The sequence below is a fragment of the Callospermophilus lateralis genome, chromosome 6, assembly GCF_048772815.1.
Source record: "Callospermophilus lateralis isolate mCalLat2 chromosome 6, mCalLat2.hap1, whole genome shotgun sequence".
In the NCBI taxonomy this organism is placed as follows: domain Eukaryota; kingdom Metazoa; phylum Chordata; class Mammalia; order Rodentia; family Sciuridae; genus Callospermophilus; species Callospermophilus lateralis.
In genome coordinates this window covers 62,795,926-62,818,118 of record NC_135310.1, presented here as the reverse complement: position 1 = coordinate 62,818,118, position 22,193 = coordinate 62,795,926, and the positions used below count along the sequence as shown (strand labels likewise).

Sequence of the window (22,193 nt, the reverse complement as noted above, 5' to 3'; positions counted from 1 at the left end):
GTGGGTGTGCGTGCTGGATTTCTGCCGGATGCTCCCCGACTAACATGGATGTCCCACCATCCCTTGCAGTGGAAGGTTGCTCCTTGGCGCAGTGAGTGAAGAACATGCAGCGATTGCTAATGGGTTTGGGAAGCGGAGACTCCTTCCTCTTTCTGTGACCATGCCGTGATCGTGTCTGCGGCTACCACTCGACGCATCCTCATTCCAGCCCGAACCGGGAGCCAAACGCTAGATCGGGGAAGTGGGTGCCGCGCGTGTAGGCACAGAAACACCATGAAGATTATTTCCCCGATTCTAAGTAATCTAGTCTTCAGGCGCTCCATTAAACTCCTGGTCTGTTTACTGTGGATTGGATATTCTCAAGGAACCACACATGTATTAAGATTTGGTAAGATTTCCCATCCCCATTGCCTGGCATCCGGCTCCGAGGCAGCCGGATGTAAACAGGCGGGTTCACTCAGGCTGGCGGTGGGCTCCGTGCTTTCCAACCTACTCACTGCTCTGATGCCTCCGGTTTTAAAGAACCCTCGTGCTTTCATTTATTTTCTTGTATCTTTGTTTTTAGCCGCGGGAAGGTGAAGGGCATGTCAATGTATGGTAGTGGTCGCTGCATTCACCTCTCCACAGTAGCAAGCCAGGGAGATGGTGATGACGCTAAGGGCTCCACCAGCCTCCGCGTCTGCCTGTCTCCCCCAGAGCCTTTCTGGCTCGGAGGGCTGCGAGGTCAGAGCAAAAGTGAGCGCCAGAGCTGCAAGCCTCTTAGCTTGCAGAGCTGATGAATTAGTGTCTGGTAACTCTGGGGAGTTGCTTCTGTCCACTTCCGCCCAGACCAAGTCCTCACGTGTAAAAGAAAGGCGCTAGCCCATTTCATTTCTTTTGTCGGAGAGCTTTTTCTATTACTCCAAAGCTTTCTTAGCTTGTGGTGTCCTTATTGGGTTGCGAAGCTTCAAAAAGTATCCTAAAATTCAAGGCTTTCCTTAAGGGGAGGACTCTGCGCAGTTGGAGTGAAGTAGCCATAAGACAGTTTTGTTTGTTTGTTTGTTTTTTAACTTGATGAGTCTGTTTGCAGCTTTTCTCTGAGTCCTGGACTAATAGATGATGTATGGTAGTAACTGGGGATGGGGAGGGGTAAGAAAATTGTGTAGTGGGTCTAGTGTGCATCTTTATTTCACTCTAGCATGATAAAAGACCTGAGATAGTTACATTTTAGGAGAATTTATTGCTTTCCTAAGAATCAAGGTTTCTTTGGAGCTTGAAGAAAAATCTCAACAGTGAGACTCCAGTGCAAGCCCTGGTCAGGTTTGCTTGGAGGAAATTAAGTGTAGGACGGTTCAGCTGCTCTTCATGGTCAATGGAGTTTTTAGTAAGAAGCTGAATTAGACAAAGTTCCTTAAAGTAGGTAGGGGCAAGAGAGGAGGAAGCCAACAGGGTAAATGCTTACACTGAGGCGCCTCTTTTGTTAGTTTGAGTGGATTTAGACCAAAGAGTGCACCAAACCATATATTTCTGAGTGTATGTCTTTGAAATAAAAGTGGATGCATTAAGTTGTTAAGTACAACTTAAAGCAAAGGATGATTGCTTGAATCTTCTGTAACACCAACAGCATCTTCTATTTTTCCTGTGTGTGTGTGTGTGTGTGTGTGTGTGTGTGTTTTACATGAATTGTCATAGAATCTGTAGAAATAAGGTAGAGGTCCTTTCACATGTTAGAAAAGGGAACCTCACCTTTCACCTCAGTAGACACATTTATAGACATATGTAGTCAAGAAGGCTGATAATGATGAAAGAAACAATAGATTTTAGATGTAGTTTCCCTGCTTTCTTCTTATCTTTAGATGGTACTTAAGTATGTTGCTCTTAGCAACAAGCATCTACAGGAATGCTTATTTCTTTGGAGAGGCTTAAACAGGTCCCTATATTATTGGAAATTGTGTTTTCAGCAGTTCTACTTCAAATATGGTAAGTGCTACTGTGTGATAGTTTTGCGCGAAATTTTGAGTATTATGTAGAATTCTGAGGAATCTTGTGGTGTGGTTTTGTGAATAAGTGTGAATTAGTGTTTTTGGACGGGGTGGTGGGGGGGCAGGACTTGGAGCAGAAAAACTGACACCAATACTCTAAAGATTTAATTATTGCTGCTCTGGTCTTGCAGCACAATATTTGCTGAATCATTAGATTGTTACATTCGCTGATCATTTCATATCTTCATATTAAAAATCTTGGCGACTGTAGCACAGTGTATAGCAGCTTTCCAAAAGAGCTGACACATACACAAAAATACATTTTCCTAGACTAACTCTAACTAAGAATACTCTTAAGAAATAGGGTAGTAGGAAAAGACCTCCACACTAGTACCTTGATACCCTAAACCAAGAGTCCAGTCTCTAAATAACCTGCTATTTTTATACTAACTTTAAACATCTTCCACGTGGAGATCTATTTTCTCTGATATCTGACCTGAGTTGTGGGGAAGGAGTGTGTACATTGTAATCACTGGAACATTTCCCTGTCAGGACTATTTTGGTGCAACGGTGGGAGTTTTATTTTCTTCTGTGGAAAACATGTTCTGAGTGGATTGGATGGTTGGTTAAGAGAGTATAAGTTATTCGAGAGTGATTATTTTCAACTTTGGCTCTAAAGACAAACCAGTGCCTCATCCCAGGCCCCGTGCCCTGGAAGGAAAAGGGTCGGGGATGGTAGTACAGCAGCTGCTCTTGGGCGGTGGCAGGCAGTTGGGTGCTGGTGGGGCCCGCCGCCTCCCCCGGGGGGAAGGCAGCCCATAGAGTCCTTCCACCCTTCACCCCCAGGAGGCTACTAGCTGCAAGCGCCGGGCTCTTCCGCCGCGGCACTATGGCAACCGTGAAGCCCTGCCTAGCGGCCACGCCAACATCCCCTTCCTCGTTGACTGTAGAAATCCACCCTCAGGAGCTCTGTACAGTCCTTCCCTTGTCTCTATTGGAACTGTGACTCGACCCTGTCTCCTCCTATCACCGCTAGTGGAGCTCGGAGCAGCCCCCATTCAGGGTGCAGACCCTTGCAGCATACTTTCTCTTCCCCACCCATTTCTGCTGGCGCAACGTCTTCCCCTCCCTTAACCTTTTCCCCTTTCTCTCATTGCCTTTTCCCCTCTCCCCCACCCCGACACACACCACAGTACAGCGGGCACACACGCCCTCGCGAAGCAAGTCTCCGACTTTGCAACGTTACTCTTTCCTAGTGCCCAAGAAAACTTTGCAGTTCCGCCCAGGAACGCCTCCTTCCCACCGGAGGCCTGACTCTCGCCAGGCTGCGCACTGTGGCCTGCTCTTCAGCATCGGCTCGGCAAACACCTGGGTGCTGACCCAGGGTTCTTTCCCAAAGCTTTAAGGCAGCCGGGTGCAGGGAGTAAAGCACCAGAGAGCTAGTCAAGTGTCATCTGCGGACGCGCAGGCGAAAGGGTGGGCGCCTCTCTCCGGATTGGGCCCTTCCACTGCCTTCGATCCAGAGTCAGCGCAACTTGGCTTCTCCCCGGCGCCCACCCAGCGGGCATGTTTTCGTGGGGTTAGATGCATCTTAGTTCCCCTGCCCCAGGCCAAGTCAGACGTTCGTTGCGGCTTTTTTGGGAGCCCAGCCTGCAACTCCCCGAGGCAGGCCTCTCCCGAGCCCTGGCGCCTCTGGTGCCGCGCGTCCCGGCGCGCCCCAGCGCTATGTAAATGAGGCACCTTTGTTCCTCCGCAGCTGCTCCAGGCCGGGTTTGCTGCTGTGGAGGGCGGAGGCGAGATCCTTCCGTCCGAGGGGGTGTGGCCCTTAATCCAGTCTCCGGGTCCAAAGCCGCAACTGGGCTTGTAATGTTTCTTCTTTTGTTGCTTTAGAGGGTCCTTCTCTTCCGCCTTCTGGGTCTGCTCGGACCCTCGCCCCGGGAAGCGCGAATAAAGCTTAGAAGCCCCCTCAGGCACTGCACCGGGCTGGCATCCCGGCTCTCAGTCTGGGAAGATGATGTTTAAGTATCATCTTTAAGGAATCACCGCCCTCCCCCCCACCAAGCATTATGTTTCTGATCTTCCAGATCAAATTATTATTCAGCCTTGACACGAATTGGAATTTAGAAAGGTAGGAGCAAAGCCATAAACCTAAACTTTATTTCAAACTTCTGGGCAGTTTTCCAAGATAGTTCTTTTCTAGGAGCTGAGTATATGGGAGGTCACTTTCTTACCTTCTGATGTTGCGACCGAACTTTTGAGGAAGCCGGTAGAGCGGCTATCTTAAAAGATTTGCGATATGCCGTCTTCCCTCCACAAAGCGCTGGGATCTCTTAGACTCTGCACATGGGCCATGCGTCCACCTCACAGCGTGCAGTCACCGCCCTTCACACTCGCCAAAGGTGGAGGCCGCCACCCAGGTCAGGGGTGGCGCACAAGATAAAACCCACTACGTGAAAAGCAACGGAAAGTGTTCATAGGGAAACTCCCCTATTCTTCTGGGCATCCATGTGCTCCCAGATATAATAATTGGAAGCAGATGTATTGCACCATCGAGGAATGTGAATGAATTGACTGAGCTTGAAAGCTGCCACTCTCCACAAGTTCTTTGAAAGAGATTTTTCTTCCTTTGGGAGGTGAAGTGGGCGGGCGGGAGGAGTGGCCTTACATCTGGAAGCAGGAAAACTGACTCTTGGGAGGCGGGGATGGGGAAGTGATATACGCCACTATCTGCAACAGATAAAACCCAACACCTGCTCAGTTGAGCTCTGGAATGCAAGAGAGGGAGATCTTTCCCCAAATCGCCAACACAACAGGCACACCTTTTTTTTTTTTTTTTTTTTTAAATCAGTTTTCCCCATAAGTTCTTGCGTTTTCTTAAAGTCTCAAATAATTATCTTATGTGATCCATCAACAGAGGAGCAATCCTTTCAGAAAATGACTGAAGAGAGATCTTTCTGTCCTGTAGAAATACCACTCCTCTACCCAAGCACAGGAAACTCAACACTTTTTCTGGCTTTGTGAGGTTCTCTCTCAGAAGTGAAAAGTCAGTGGTCATTTTTTTTTTAAATAAAAATTTTTAGATGTAGATGGACACAGTGCCTTTATTTTTATTTATTTATTTTTATATGGTGCTGAGGATCGAATTTAGTGCTTCACACATGCTAGGCAAGCACTCTACCACTGAGCTACAATCCCATCCCTCAGCGACTATTTTTGAGACAAGTTTTGGTTTGGGGTTTAATGCAAGTGATCATTGTAGTGTGTTCATTCCCTGAATCCTCAGATGACACTGTTTCAACATTTACTCAGCACAGGAAAGTTAATGTAAATTCGTTTCACACAAAGGAGGAAAATATCAAAGATCAAATGAGAGTGTCTCATTGATTATCAAAGCCTTTTCAAGTCTATTCCCCATAAAATTAAGTGTTGTCCATGATATGGTGACATAATCTTTTATGCCATTTTGTTATCATGATTTCTGATAAATAAAATGTTTTGCTCTTTGTGGAAAAATTTTAGGGTTAATGTGGTAGAAATTACTTTCTTTTCTCCTTATGGTTTTCAGATTTTGTTGTGTTACTGTAGCCCCAGTTACACTTATTTCCTAGAAATTTCAAAGCATCATCAGAGCCCAAAGTAGTTCACTTTCTTTCAAATGTATTATGCATAAGTCATTAGTCCACTGCATGCATAGAACTTGGGGTATGCAGGAGACCTTCTCAGTAGCATAGTATAATATATTGAAATATAAGTGTTGATTGTTTTTCATTTGGGTAGTGAAACTTTATCTTCTAAGGACTTTCAATTTGTAGTCCACTTATCAAAGTATTAAAAGTCCTCCAAAAGAATCTTAAACCCTCAATCTTAGCATGAAAGGGAAGGTCAAAAGCTGATGAAATGGAAGGAAGTAGGTGCACATCATCATTATTGACTAGTTTAGATTAAACACTGAAGAGGAAGGTTTCAATCTGATAACGTCATAGGGCTTCCTGTTTTTCTTTGCTGCTTCTGCTGACAATTTTGTAAGGTAATTAAATTGGCTGATTGAAGTCACAGTGGTCATGGGGTGATAAAGACCATTTGGATTTAATGGAATTTAAAACAACAGAGCACTGAACACAACTCTTACTGAACAAGAATTTTAATGGCCTATTCAGGGTGCTGACTAAATAGAACGCCCTTAACAAGTTTAATTGAAAGGGCAAGGCAGATTAGCACTATATAGTCTTTATGGTTGAAGATTGGGGAATTAAAATTATCCCTTTAAAAGACTCATTAATGCATTATCAAGATTTAATGTAGGTTAAATAAGCCTTCTTGAGACCTTCATCGTGTACTGTGAACCTAGGTTTAGGACCAAGTTTCAATAAGGAAATATTTTTAAGAGCTGACTTAATAAATGGAATTAAAGATCTCTTTCATTTTAAAAACAAATGACATTTTGAATCTTTGAGTGTGTACAGTGTGTTGAGGGTGTCAATGATAAATTCTTTCTTTTCTGCAACTTAAAAAATAACCTAGATTTTACTTTTCTCTGAAAGTTTTGATACTGATAATTTTTTTTCTTATAAACAATGCTTTTTATAGTAGAGAAAGTTTACAGATAGTAAAGGAATTTTTTTTTCTGCAGTTTTAATACAATAATACCTTCAAGGTATTTAATATTGTCTTTGTAATCCTGATTTTTTTCCTCACTAAAACTTTTGCAATCATATTAAATATTTTATTTCATTCAAATTCCTTTGCCTTCCCGAAAAACGGCAATTTCTTGCTGTTCATTGGAAAAATCCAGGTACAGTCAGTTCCAGGTAAAAGCCAAACCTCAGTCTCTTGTGAGATTATTCATTTAACTGTCTCTTGTCATGTGAAATTGACTACTTGATGTTGACAGATCCTTTGATATTTCCAGATAGACCTGAAACACAAATTTTCACATGAAAATCTTACTAATTTTAATTATACACAATTTTGAAGACTTTTTTAAAAACTCAAATTGGGCAAACCAAAAGCATTTATCAGGATGAATGTGGCCCTGAGGTCACCTGTTTTCACCTTCCAGCTTAGCCCACATTCAGAAGGTTCTCTAAGGCTTTCTCTCTAAGGCTTGTCTTCTTTCTCATTGATCCATAAATGAGTAAAGCGTATTTGCCACATACTCTTAGGGCCACTTTATTTTTATATTTTCAAGGGAGAGTTAGCTAATCTGATAAAATTTATCCATGATAATGTGAGTGCAAGATTAAAGAAGACTCTGAAAACCTTCCTGTAGGATTTTTATTATTCATTTTAGTTTTGTATTTGGGCTTTGAGTCTCCTGTTCAAAGACAGCAGTATTTGGGCTTTGAGTCTCCTGTTCAAAGACAGCAGTATTCAAATATAGCATGTGGTACTTAGGTTTATGTCTACAGATTAATTTAAGCCCTTTATTTCCTTAATGAGAAACTGAACATTCTCTTCTGGATTTTGTAGAGCTGGGTCACTAGACAGCAGGGCCACATGTGAAGATCCGAAAGACTCTGGGAAGACTGTGTCTTTCAGATATTTTCCCTGCAGATACATCTAATTCTATCAGTCTTTCTTTTTGGTTCAGCATTTGCTGTCTCCCATGACCTGTTTTAAAACAAATATATTCTGGAAGAGAGAGCACACAGTCCCAAGACTATAGAGTTAGGATGAGTTTATTAGATCAATCGATTCTGTCTGTGACAGAGATGCTCAGATACCAAAGAGAAAACTGGGTGCCTAAGGGAGTGCTGAGTGATTAACACTGATGTGAATGGGAGGCTGAGAAAAGAGAGAAGTTAATGACATTTGATACATAGTCTGTTCTATATTTACTGCTAGAATCTCAGTGCTTTGTGAATTTTTTTTGTTTGCTTGTATTAGTCCAAATCTTTGAGCTATCTGATTATTTTAAATATGATGTTGATGATATTCTTACATTGGAATACTTCCTCTCAATCAGAAAGATCTTTAATGCTTTTTACCTCCTTTTAAATCAGTCATCTAATTTTTCATTCATTGAACTAAAATAAGTATTTGGAAGGTGTTGCCTTTAGCTTTCATTTCTGTCTCCAGTTCATTCCCATTCTAAGTTGTTGACCTATCACTCTGGGAATATTGCCTGGCTAAAGTGATCAAATAAACAAAGCAGATATTAAAGAATTCTGTTTCTGAAGTTTCAGTATATTCATAGATATATGGTCTATGTTACTTTGTCCTTTTGATCCTGCCTTTCTTTTTACTTACTGAATCTTCTGCATTTGGTGCATCATAACTCTTAGTGTGTTTAGGTCCCTCTCTCTCCAGAAGAAATGAAAGGAGTACTCTCAAGATGAATGAAAAGTAGAGGATCCTAGATTATCTAATCCAAAGTGGATTTTAGAGATCAGCAAGTCTAATAGCCTAAGTTTAGAGATGACTTGCCAAAAGCAGTTATATAGTTCTGAGTCACAACTATTTAGTGTCCAATTTTAGACCCAAACACAAATACCCTCATTGCCAATCTAGTGATGCTTTTTTTTCTGAATTATGCTTTTATTTTCAGGATAGCCTCTGTTTCCCTGTGCTTTACATTAGTTTTAGGAAGAACCATAGGTTTCGATTGCTACCTTAGGCATTTGTCTACTTTCTTTCCCCCTTCTTTACTTTCATAGGACTTATCTCATCACTTGGTTTCTCTTTTACTCCAGCAGTTCTCTTCCTATCAATTTCCCATGCCTGCTTAAGTCCTCTGTTCCCAGTGATCAAAACTTCTGTCACATCAATTAATTCAACAAATGTAATTGAGTACATACTATGTGTCATGCATCTTGAAAATAGATTTCTAAGACCCAATTTCTGATCTCAAGGAATTTGTAATCCAGTAAAAGAGAAAAGATATATTCATATTAAATACCAATTGTGCAATACAAAGAATATATACAATTATTCTTTAAAGGAGATTGAATTTTTATAGGAGTGATGGGACTCTGACTGGAGCCTGGAAAAAAAAAAACTGTGTGATAGGAAAAGGGAGGGAGAAATGCATTATTGGTGGAAGGCTTAGCCCTCAAAAAGGAACTTGGGTATAAATTAAGAAGTTGAGCTTTGAGACAGTGGACCAGTTTATAAAGAAGGCCTCACTTTTATATAGTTTATATTTAGATTGCAGGGTTTAAACTCCTGTGTGTGGGAGTTTACATACAGGAAAGTCTTTGGTCTGCAACAGGCAGTCCGGTGATTTTTGTGGTCCAGTGCTAGCATTTTATGAAGAACAGATGCATTTCTTTTCTCTGTATTACTGAAATGCAAGCAAAGGACCCATCTATGTTGTTGATCATTGAAACCTTTAAGAAGTCTTTTGGAATGAGGTTGTGGCTTAGTTGTACAACACTTTTCTAGGATGGACATGGCCATGATTTTGCTTTCCACAAATACAAAAAAAAAAAAATTCTTTGTCTGAGATTACAGATTGTCTTAATCATAGTCTGCAGATAAAACGATCTCATATTAGTAAGAACAATCTGCTTTTTGAGTTTTTTATTCAAGATTCAAATGCTAATCTCATTCAGAAGCACCCTCACAGACATGCTTAATGAATGACCAAATATCTGGGTACCTCATGGTGCAATCAGGTTAACATACAAAAATCAAGCATCATTCTGATACTTCCTAAGCAAATTCTGAAGGAAGATAAAGGAATGTCTTCTTAGAACATGGCCAGTTCAAATGATTAAGCAAAGAAAAATATGAGTTAGTTTCAAGGAAAATCCATTGGAAGGAAGATACTTTAAAAGTACTATTTGCTTCTTTGAGGGATACAATAAATTACCTCCAAGAAATTCTCAATGTTTTATTCCTGGTTCCAAAAGAGCTCTATTAACTGAAATATTATATATTTACTTTTAAATATAATTAATAATCATGTACATCATTTTTATTTTTTATTATGTTCTTTTTAATCAGAATTTAAGATTAAACTAAAATTAAAAACAATTTCAGTAGAATGGGTTCATAATTAGTAATATTTTTCTAATTCTAGATGAGATCATTGCCTCAGATCCTGAATTTAGTACAGATACAGATTTTATTTCTGACTTTGTCATATAGTAGTTATAAATCAGGAAAATTAATTAAATCTTACTAATCTTTGACTTCCTTTTCTGAAGAATGAGTATTACTTTCCATCTGTTTAACTAATAAGATAATTTCAGAATTAATAGGAATCTCTCTAGAGCTCTGAGATTATTAGCAGAAAAAAATTCTTTGAAATTGTGGTTGTTTATTTACTTTGTATGTTTGTATCCGCTCATAAATTTTTTTTTACAATTTTTGTTTCTTTTCTTTTTTGGGAGGAAGGGCACTGGGGATTGAACCTAGGGATGCTCTGCCAGTGAACTACATCCCCAGCCCCTTTCTTTTTGTTGTTGGTTTGAGACAGGATCTTGCTAAATTGTCAGACTGACACTGATTTTGTGATCTTTCTGCTTCAGCCTCTCAAGAGCTGGGATTATAGGCATGTGCCACTATGCACTGCTTATTCAATCTCTTAAATTGTACATAAACTTTTAAGACAAACTGCTTTTCTAAGTTACTGAATAGTATTTCTTGGAATGTACCTGAAGCTATTACAAACAAGTTGAGAATAAACTTTCTTTTGATTAAATATTTCTATGCAATTTGATTTATTTTTCTTCTTTATACAAGACTTTTGTTGTTATTCTCAAATACCCAGGAAATAAGTGGGAAAAAAGAAATCCCTAAAAGTAAAGACAAAAAAGAAATCCCTAAAAGTAAAGGAAAAAAAAGAAATCCCTAAAAGTAATTAGCAAAGCAGTCATTCCAAGTGTTGTGCTTTAAATTTGTTCTCTATTTTATAAGTACATAGTTCTGGTTTATGTACACAAACATTTTCTGAAACATGCCTGATTTCATATATACTTCATCCTTCAGTTGCATATGATAAACTTTTAGTTGTTATGCAAAGTTTAAAGACATGCCAGTGATTGAATTTTGCCCATTTGTGTTGACTAAGGAAAGTTTCAAGAACTTTCTGATATGCTACCATTTTATGGTTACATTGGCTGCTTCATCAAGGAGCTGTCTATGCAATCTTTCTGGGCCTTACTCTTTAAGGGAGAACAGACTATGTTGCCACCCTAAACCTCCAGCCTCACCATTCTTCCATAAAATAAATGCCTTTAAGCTAACTTTTGGTTCTATTATAAAGGATATGATACAGTGTTTTGGGGCTTAGCATAGATACAGGTAGGGGAAAAATGAGACAGGAGAACCCTCATTCTTCCAAGCAATGAAATCATATCAGAAAATTCAAGGAACCATTTGAAAAAAAATGTAGTATCCTTACAATTTAATTCATATTTGGAAATTTATTTTCTTAAATTTTAGAATGTGAGGTATATTAGAAAAAATTATAGCTGCTGAGGTTATTTTTTAAATAATTAGGTAATTTGCAAATATGTGAGTTGGAAAAGAGGAAGTCTCTGGAAGAATGCATTAAATGCTTGAAAAATACTCTCCTATTTTAAACCTGATTCTAGACTCTCCCACTCCTGGAAGCAGCCTGAGTCACAGCACAGCTGATATTAGAGTGTATAATAGTAGTTTTGAGTTCTTGCCTCCAGTGGGTGAAAGCCAGACCAGAATTTTATTTAGTCATCTTTCCCTGAGAATTTGGGTTGATCTCTCAGGAAATAGAAGTAATGTTCCTATAACTTATCCTCAGCTTGTTCTGCAGATACATTTCCTTTCATTTTGCTGTTTTAAAATCAACTATATTTTAAAATCTAAATCAAGTTTTGCCTTGTCCAAAAGGTCAGTAACAGATATGCACATTGTCAAATAAATTCAAGCATTGACTAGAGACCTTGATCAGATTTTGAGCTTTGTTGCACATTAGAAGATAAAATACTATTCTGTGGTTTAAGATGTTTTACTTTTCCATGAACATGGGATATCTTCTTATGTAGTTGTGTCTTTTTCAATTTTTCTTTTTTGCCAATGTTTTATAGTTTTTAATGTAGAGATCTTTTATTTCTTTGAATGAATTTATTTCTAAGTATTTTCTGACAACTGCACAGTTCTTTCAGGTGGGTCTTGGTTCTTTATTGAAAAAAACAAAACAAACAAATGACAGCAACAATAACAAAATAAAACAAAACAAAACCAAAAACAAAAAACCCCTAAACTGTTAGTAACCATACTTAAAAGAAACAAAATGAAACAAAACTTTCAGGCAGGTTGAGGATGTGCACTGAACTAGATAATCCTAAGGAGTTTTTGACTTTTGAATTTTCCAAGGTTCTTTGAATTTCCTGCATTTTAAATTTCCTTGTAGGTCACCAGACTATATTACAATTTTTAATATAAACAATGATACACTCTTACCTAAATTTACATTTCCTCTGTTTATAATGGGTAGGCACTTTAGCTTTTTGACTTGGTAGTTGATTGTCATGAATAGATTATTCCAAACAATTTTTATAGATAGTTATTAGGGCTGGGAAAATTTATTATTCCTCACAGAATGCACTGTGTTGGGGGCTGTCAGCAAACAACTGAAAGATTGCCCTTTTCAAACGTATGCATTTAGAATCATGCTCACATAACCAACCCCATAACTTAAACAGTTGCTTAAACAGGTGTTGTTTTATAAATAATGTCTAAAATGATGTATGGGTGTGGGACTTTTCCTTTTCAACTTCCCTAATAGATCATTTTTAATAGATCAGAAAGAAATTTCAGCAAAAATTTGTTGTAATGAGAGGACTAGCACTTATCAAGTTGCCCTGAATAATTTATAATGGCTCAGAATTTAGGCAGAAAACAGTGGTCAGCCTAGTTAGTATTCCTAGAAATCTCTTGGACAATATCCTGGCCACTACATCCGCATCATCACTCATGTAATTATATTTCCTGGGGCATTGTTATGTCATAATTCTAGCAGATGAAATTTGGACATTATATTTAGAATTAAACCAGAATGCTCATATATTTGTTTCAGGTGTATATTCTCAAAAATTACACATATGTGCTTTAAAATAATATTAAAAATATTAAAAATAAAAATATATTTATCTGTCAGATTATTATTGTTTTCCATATTGACTGATTATTAGGTAAGCCACATAAATTTATTAAATATATTCTTATAATTAAACCTGCCATCTGGCAGATTTTACACAGCGTTATATATAGGAGATATCTTTTTTACATTACAGTTTAAAACTCGGATGACTGTAGATTTATTAGAGATTTTCAAAGAAATAAAAAGTCATAATCACATGTCAATGGTAATTTTAAGGTAAATACTGAAGAAACTCTTCAAACTTAACTTTACTATTCCTCATATATTTTCTTATTTGGACTCATGTATGGTCAGCAATATATGTCAAAATATTTCAATTCTCTTAATAATGAATATTTCATAGAGAATTTATCAGTCAAAAGCATGTAAATGTGTGATTTCAAGAAAACATATCCAGTGGTGTTGAGTTCTTTGGAAGATAATCTATGAAAAATCCTTTTGCATGGCATGAATTTCACGGCAGGTTTTATTAAAATTTATGTAATTTTAGTTCTAGAATTACTATAACTTTGGCCTTTTGATTGGTGTAGGATATAAATATTTCTATTGGTGTAGGATATTTTTATATACATATAGGTTGTAAAAGAGTATTCACAATAGAGATTAAAATGAGTAAATTTACATTTATACAAGAATATTCATTCATATCATTAGGTAAGAACTCTGATTTTACTAAACTTAATATCCACAAGTAAATATTAGTGGAAGTGAATTTTCCAAGGTTCTTTGAATTTCCTGCATTTTAAATTTCCTTGTAGGTCACCAGACTATATTAAAAATTTTAATATAAACAATGATAACTCTTACCTATCATTTAAAAGTACTATATTTTGTAAATGAGCTGTGGAGATAATTTATTTACTAATCAAGTTTATTTATTGACACTCTGTTTTATGTATAAGTTCGTGAAATTTGAATATAAAAACAAAATATATATTAATAAGAATAAAAAGCCTATTCAGTATAAGTGTCTCACTCTCTCCCTGTTTCTCCAGGATTAGTTTTTAAGAGAGATAAAGCTAAATGTATTTACCATAAAATAAGTAATCATTTGTTATGTTTGTGAAGGAAGATAGTTTATGTTATGGTTTTGAAGGAAGATACTGAAAGCTTCCTATCAACTATTTTCAACTTCAATTTTGATTCAATTAACCAAATATTTATTTAACATTGGTGTCCTGTCTGGTTGTTCATTACTGTTTTGAAGTAATATAGTAATTGGAAAGAAAGAGATAATTAAAATTTCCAGTAAATATGAAAAATTTTCTGAAATGGTTATTTTTAGAAATATGTACGGACACCTAGTGATATTCTGATTGTTCTTTTTTTTTTCTGAGAGTAATCAAGAAGTTCTACTACATGGATTTTATTTCAATTCCTTGTTAGAATTAAGTAATCATCTTACTGATTTTTACTCTAAGAAATTTAATATATGTTTATAGTTGAAGATGATTATTCTCTAATATTTATAGTTCATATTGTGAGATTTATATATTTTAGTATTCTCATGTCTGGGTTTGTAGCAGCAACCAATAATCAAAATTATAATTTTTAAAATTTTTTCATTCTTTTAACCATTCATATAACAAATATTTAAATGCTTATTAATGCTAGACACAGGGTTAGGGACTAGGGCCCTAAGAATTTGAAAGTAAAATGAATTGGTCTTTGCATCAAGACTACCATAGTCTATAGGTATAAGTGGCCACAGAAAAGAAGATTGTGAAGCCATGTGACAAGTGCAAGAGAAGTATGTAAATGTAAATAATTATTCTCTCATGAAGGGAGGTATATGACTGCCTCTTCAGTGGATTTCCAAAGTCTTTTGTTTGCATCTGTCTCGAAGACATGTGATCCACTGAGGACTTGACTCAGAAATTCTGTTCTTGACATCAGATTAGAATGACTGAGATTTGTGTGCTCAATCTCTCTACTGCGCCTGTCAACAGAAATACTCAGTTGGGCCTCTTGTCACATCAAAGTGATGTCATATGTGGTACATTTATATTTATCATAGGCAATAGTCTTTTTTTTTTTGAGAAAGCTAATATAAATTATTTTAAGTGTGTAGATACAATATTAATTAGGGTACAGATTCAGTGGTAAAATACAAATTCTTTCTTCCAGAATGTAAACAGAAACAAAATAGATATTCAATTTTCTAAACTCTAGATTTGGGTAGTTCAGGGATAGTGTGGTAAATTTGAAGCTTTCTGAGCTCCATGCTGCTTCCAGCTGTCTGTTCTGGCGTCCTTAGGGTATGTCCTGTCTCATAATTTTCAAATGGAGCTTTAGTGATCTCATCCATCTTCCCAACAGCATAATGGATACTTCCTATTCAGTACATAGGTAGCTGAGGGTTGAGTCCCTTTTATAGGAATTGTACCCAGCTGAAAATCTCAGTGTCTATCCTTGAATAAGACATGGAGAAGGCACATTGCAGAACAACTGGAAGTTTCTACAATAGGTGTCCAATTAAATATTTCAGAATGGAGCTCTTTACAGTTTTTAAATATTGTGTGTGGCAGGGGAAGAGTGGTTTGTAACGTAATGCTTTGTAGCACATTTGGAAAATAGGAAGAAGTGTATAAGTGAAAGTAAAACCTCCAGTAATTATACTACTCAGCCAATACAACGGTTGTCATTTTGTTTTTATTAATTGCCTTTTTAAAATTAAAACAAAAATATTTAGTTTCTGAAAGTAGCAAAATAAATAATGAATAATATTTATTAAAGAAAATAGAAAATATGGAGAGAATTATAAAGAAACTAAATAACACGCATTATGTCACCATCAGTAGCATTTTCACATCTGCCCTTGATCTCACTATACATGTTTTGTTAATTTTTTTCATTTAACATTTTATTATAAGCATTTTTGTGGCACCAAGTATTGTTCCATAACCATTTCTAACAGTGTCTGAATTTCTGTTATATCAATGTTTATCATATATTAACTGATCTATCTGTTATAGGGTCTTGAACTTAGGTTGACAGGCAAATTTACACCTGAATTTGAGCCTGACTTAAGTTCTAGTTTCCATATTTTGGAAATGGGAATGATATTAACAATTGTATAAAGGTATTCTTGGAATGAAGCAAGAACGTGCATAAAATAGTAATCAAGTAACCACAACCCTCATGATCTGTGGAGATAGGGGAAAACCTTTAGGAGACATATAGATTTCTGAGGTTCTCTACAGTTTTAGGCTAGTGATGATCAAGTGGTAGAGGAGGCAAGAACAACTTATGAATTCCTAGATATGCTGGGTTATGGCTTTCCGGCATGTCCTGCCCTTCCCTTCTTGCTTGCTTCCTCTGATGGTTCTTCAGTATTGGTACTGATGAGGTGAGAAAAGGGGTGGGGGTGGGGGTTAGCAGCAGTTTGAACAGCAGTCTCTTCTTTGCTTTCTGATTTGCTAAGCAAATTCCAGATGTCTTACTTACTAATCACATTATCATCCCTGATGCTTAATTATTTTCTGTAGGGAAATAGAGTTGTTTGAAGCTTTCAGGAAATTAAATTGAACTTCAAAAGCCACTTCCACATAACAATTAACATTTTGAAATGGGTAATTCCTCAGGGTTCTTGCTAGGTGAGTTTACCCAGTTTTCCTTTTCTTTTTCTTTAAGAGGTGTACTTTTAAATAGTGAATTTGTTTGTTCTATTAATTTGAATTTATATTTTTAAATATTGTTTACATCTCCCTAAGTTGCTAGTAAAATAGCATGAAAGTTTGTAGCTACAACCTCTGAGACAGACTATTCACTAGGAATAGTGACATCTATTCACTAGGAAATTCAAGGTGATTGTTCTGGGTTCTGTATTTGGGAGAAGCCACATCATTGAAAAGAGACCCCTCTTGGCCTAATTATAAAGATATAAGTGGTTTCAATATTAGTACAGCAAAAATGCCTGAAGGTTACTCACATATATCTGAGAAAGTGAATTTTTATGTGGATACCAATCCTATTTTTGTATAGAATGTGTATAACCTCAGCACAAATGTTATCATTCCCATTTTAATAAGACAGACATTCTAGAGGTTCCCTGATTTGCTATATTATCCCCCTTCAAATATTCCTCCTCTATTTATACTTATATGTTAACCCTAAAATATTTAAAGTTGCCCATGAGTTTTAGTATTTTCTGATTTTCAGATACACAGATATAGCCACATGGAATCATAAATTTTAATCATTGGACCTCCTCCTAAAATGATGTGGGTACAGAATTATTTTTTGAATATTTTCATATATCAGTTTTAAGATGTCTTTCCAAATTATACAATTCACAACCAGTTAGTTACTACTCATAGTCTACTATTTTTCAGGAGCCATTAGACTTATCTAGAAAAAGCCTGGAAAATGTGTTCAGAAAGATTGGAATTCCAGGGCCAATTCTACCAACTACAAGATGTGACCCTTAGACAAGTTACTCAGACTTTGAATCTCACTTTTTATTTGAGAAATGAAAATAAGAACTCCTCACTTACCTGATCATTGTAGGCATTAAATAAAATAAAATCCCTGTGCTTACTAAGCAAACAAAAATATCCTTTCTTTTGTTGTTATCCTAAAAAAATTGGTGTAGAGGAATTGTTGAATAGTAGGTTAGCTCAATATTCCATAAGAGCTTGTCTGTCAAATGCAGAGTTGTATGTGTTTATTGACTACTAGTTTCATCTTCTGTGCAGCTGACACACAAATTCAACCCTAGGCTTTTATCCACAGATCTGAGGAGGAAGGCAGCCGGCACCTGTAATTATAGTGGCATCTATGAGCTGCCGCCGCTGAAATGCATAGTGTGTTAAAGCTTTTCTGTGCTGCTTGGCTTGGGTTTTGCTATAGAGAGTCTGGAAATAACAGACAATATTTTAGCAAGTGTTTGTCTTTCTGTTATCCATTCTAACATAATCTGAAAATCTCCACAGATGTACAAAGAGTTCTTTTGTTGACGCAGATAGAAGGGTCTTTTTCTTAAAAGTGATCTCTGCAGACTTTAACAGCCCTTTTATGAACTGGTAGTAGATTACGCATGAAGGTGTGGAATGAAGATTGTTTTCCCACTAATATTAATAAAACCTTAGATTCAGATTTCTATGAATAAAAATATTATTTTGCAGAAGTCTGAAACTCTAAGTTTTGCAAATCATTGTTCTGTACTTTTCCAATTCCTTTCGTCATGTTGATCATGAAGGCACTTGTCCACTTGATCTGTCCCAGAGGATTTTGTGAGGGTGGTTGGACTCTCTGAGACTGATAGTTGGGCAGGTGAGAAAAGTGGGAAAGAGGGCACTTTCTTTACCTCTGGTAAATCCTTTTCATTAATTATTCTGTTTATTCATCTTTCTCTAAATTCTCATACTAAAAAGTTCAATGCTCTTAACATCAATTGAATGAGAAATAGCTATTCTAAACAGTGTCTGCAAAATGATTTTTATGAAATCTAAAAGAAAATGAGCCCCTAAACCCTTGCTATTTTCCATTTTTCCTTCATTTAGTTGAGAGCCCCAGTAATAGGTCACCTTGACATGCTAAGGGAATTTACAATTTTACTGGAACTTATTGAGTGTGCTATTTTTAATATCATCATGGCTACATGACTTCCTGAGCCTTTAAGAGCAAGAGGTGAATCTTAACTAGCTATGCCCATGTTAGGAAAGAAGAGTCTCTTGTGCATCTTAACACTGCTCTTCCTCTAACTTAGCTTCTCTGACTCATTATGGTGGACAGCTATGATGGCCTCATTGTTTTTCTTCTTTCTCAGAGTAGGTACTAAGGTGGTTAATTGTTTCTCTTATTTTGTTTTAGCAAATGATCTGTTGTACTTGTTGATGTAAGTTTTATTCCTATTACCCCTCCATCTTTCCAGGAACCTCTTCCATTTCTTTCTGCCTATCACCATACATTTATCAGTATAGCTTTTTCTTTTTTGTGGAACTAGTAGCTTTATATAATAACTAAAACCTCATGCAGACATGTGCACAGGCAAGGGAGGAGTATCTGGTGACATACATGGATGGCTGGGATACTTAGAGATATTTAGAGAGTCCCTGTAGCTATAGTGACCCATATTTTGTGGATCCTAAGTCAACACATAGGTATGAAAGGTATGGGTAGATTTACAGGGACACTGGAATAATATGGTTGAGACTTGTCTTGCCTCATTGCTTGAGTACATAATAGATTTTAGCACATTTCATTGTATATACATTTGCATATGTAGTACTCATTTATTCACTATAATAAGCCTATGAAGTAGTTGTTGTTGTTCTTTTTTTCACAAATGCAACAGTTGGAGAAATTCAAGTAACTTGCTCCAAGTGTCCTGAATATTGAGGCATATGAAGTTGGTTTAGACTTCTGACATTGTCTTTTGCTCCTTCCATTTCAAACTTTTAAGTTGCGCTTAGTTGAATTTCATTCTTGTTTACTGGAATGTAAGAATCTTCAAGCACACTGTTGGAACAAAAGTGGGTGTTGCACTTGCTGAGAAAAATATTTTCCTCAGCAGGAAGAATGATGGTTCTTTTGAAACAACCTTCAAGCATATTTTTCCCCAATTCTGTTTTACTTCTAACAGAGAAAACACACAGAAGAATATGAGTTATTCTAATGTCTAGAGTATAGCCCAGTGTTGAGATGGATAATATTAATTGTGAAATTGACAATAATGATGGTTACTCTTTATTAAGTATCACTACATGCCAGGTGCTAGTGTTTTCCATATATTATTTCACTCAGTTTTCAAAACAAGCTATCATCATTCCTGTTTTAGAGGGTAAGAAAACAGAATCTCTAGGAAGATAAGTGATTTACCTGGGGCTTCACATCTAGCAAGTGTCAGTGTCATAGTGAGTATTTAAATGCATGTCTGCCTGGCTCTAGAACCTGTGTTCTCTAGTCTTCCATGTTTGCTTATGCTGGTTTTGCATAAGAACAAAAAGAAAGAATGTCAATACCTAAATTATATTCAGCCATTCATTTGTAACTATTAATTAATAAGCATACTGGATTGTATAATATGAAGTTGCTAATGTTGGCCTTTTGGGATCTAGAAATCTGGTAGTTTCATGTGGTTTAACACAATGATTCTCAAAATGTGTTTTCTGCGCCAGCAGCAGCAGTAATATTAGGGGAGTTGTTAGAAGTGTACATTCTTAGGCCCCATCCCACACCCACTGCATCAGGAAATGGGGATGGTTCACAACAATCAAGTGTTTTAATAAGACATGGTTCTTATACTGACTAAAGTTTGGAACCACTAGTTAACTGGTTTATGAGAGAGTGTTTCATAGCCATGCTGAACCTGTTGCTCTGTTAGCCATAGGCTTTACAGAGTGAACAGGGATACATGTGATTCTTGCCCTCAGAGAGCTTATACTTGACTGGAAACTTTGAGAAGTAAAAAATATGGAATTATTATTTATTATTTTTATTATAAGGTTGTATCCAGATAAACTTATCATAAGTTGGAACTACAAATTATCACAAGTTGGAACTGCATTTTATATACATAACCTACTGAATACCATAATTTAGCAACAGAGTGCTCTCTGGAGTGTTGACTGTTTACCCTCATGATAATATGACTGACTGGGAGCTGCAGCTTGCTCCTCCCTAGCATAGAGGGAATATTGTGCTGCATATTGTTAGTTTAAGAAGAGACCAAATTTCAAAATTCAAAGTATGGTTTCTACTGAATTCAGATAGTCAAACCATCATTACGTTGGGGACCAACTGATTATTTTCTTAGTTTCTAGATTTCTTCAAAAGACTAGAGTCATCAGAAGCACAATATTCTTAAAATCTGGGTGGGCACAAATCAAGAAAGACAACCACAGATCAGCGATAGGCATGTAGGAACAGAGGTTGGGGCAGTGCTCAGGGCTCAGTGTCATCAAACCCAGACTTATTGGGCCCCTTTCCTTCTTCTTCCCTCATTTTGCTTCCATGGATTGCCCTGTTCACTTAGAGGACATGCTGGGGTGAGTGTGAAATAAGTCCACATTTCATCATGGGAGATTTGGAAGTGTTGACTGTAAGGTTTGGTTTGCCTCTGCCAGCTGGTTTAACCCATGACTGATTTGCTGCCACTTCCTGCTCCAAGGAGCTCCTATTTTTGGATAGATGGCAAGGACACAAAAGGCTTCACCCCAGAACTTTGTCTTTCTTTCTTTAGTAAGCTCTTTGGCATGGCATAGAGAATGACTCTAACTTCTGCCACCTAGAGAATGCTTAGGATTTGGTCACATGGATGGAGGAGAAGGTATTGGGGATCAAAAAGTGTGAAGGATAATATAAAACCAATCTTGGTCTGGATCTCCTCCTGCTTAAGCTCTTGTGCTCCTCAATACATGTTTTGAGAGGAAGACATTCCTAATATTCTCTCATTCACAAAAGCACATGAGTCTTGAATGTTTAAAGAATACTACATTACTGAGTAATTTTTTAAAAAAGTATTTTAGTTGTAGATGGACACAATACCTTTAATTTATTTATTTGTTTTTACGCGGTGCTGAGGATCGAACCCAGTGCCTCACAAGTGCTAGGAAAATGTTTGGCTACTGAGTGACACCCATCCCTCTAAGTAACGTTTTCATATTTTCTTAATTCTTTATTAGAGGATCTTTTTCAAAATAACACTCAAGTACAAGTCTTATATCTTGAATAAAGCTCAGCTCTTCTGAAAGTATAACCAGGCCATTTGTACTACCAATTTTCTAAAGAAAAGGGAATAGACATCTGTTGTATGGTCTCTTAAGGAAAAAAAATGTTTTTTAAAGGAATTTTAAGTAACCTCAAGTAAATGAGCACTGACTCTCATTTAGATTTCCTCCCTTCCAGTGGTAACAATTTAGAAAAAAAAATTGACAGAAATTTCAATGAGGGGATTGTAGTGAGAACCTAAAGGTATGTAGGAAGAGGGAGAATGCTTCTTGACAACATACCTTCTAGGAACTGATGCCACTTTTTTGATGACATTAAAAATGTTGCTCCTATTATTAATACTTAATTTGAATTAAATCTCCAAATGTAATTCTAGTCTTGTTACAGGAAAGCTAATTCACATACACAAATAGTAGCAGTTGTGTGCTCTGTAAAAGCAAGCCATATGCATATCAGGCATTAGGAATGGG

The 22,193-nt window shown here is 36.9% G+C and overlaps 1 protein-coding gene across 2 annotated transcripts in view; it reads left to right on the top strand.

Annotated features, from left to right (window-relative positions):
- Positions 1–273: 273 nt before the first annotated feature.
- The window catches only part of Grik2 (glutamate ionotropic receptor kainate type subunit 2), a 645,182-nt gene continuing 623,262 nt past the window's right edge, over positions 274–22,193 (top strand). For both annotated transcript variants that reach the window (XM_076859896.2, XM_076859897.2), the window contains exon 1: positions 274–388. In XM_076859896.2, coding sequence (XP_076716011.2) covers positions 274–388 — 115 coding nt within the window. The remainder of the gene's footprint in view (positions 389–22,193) is intronic.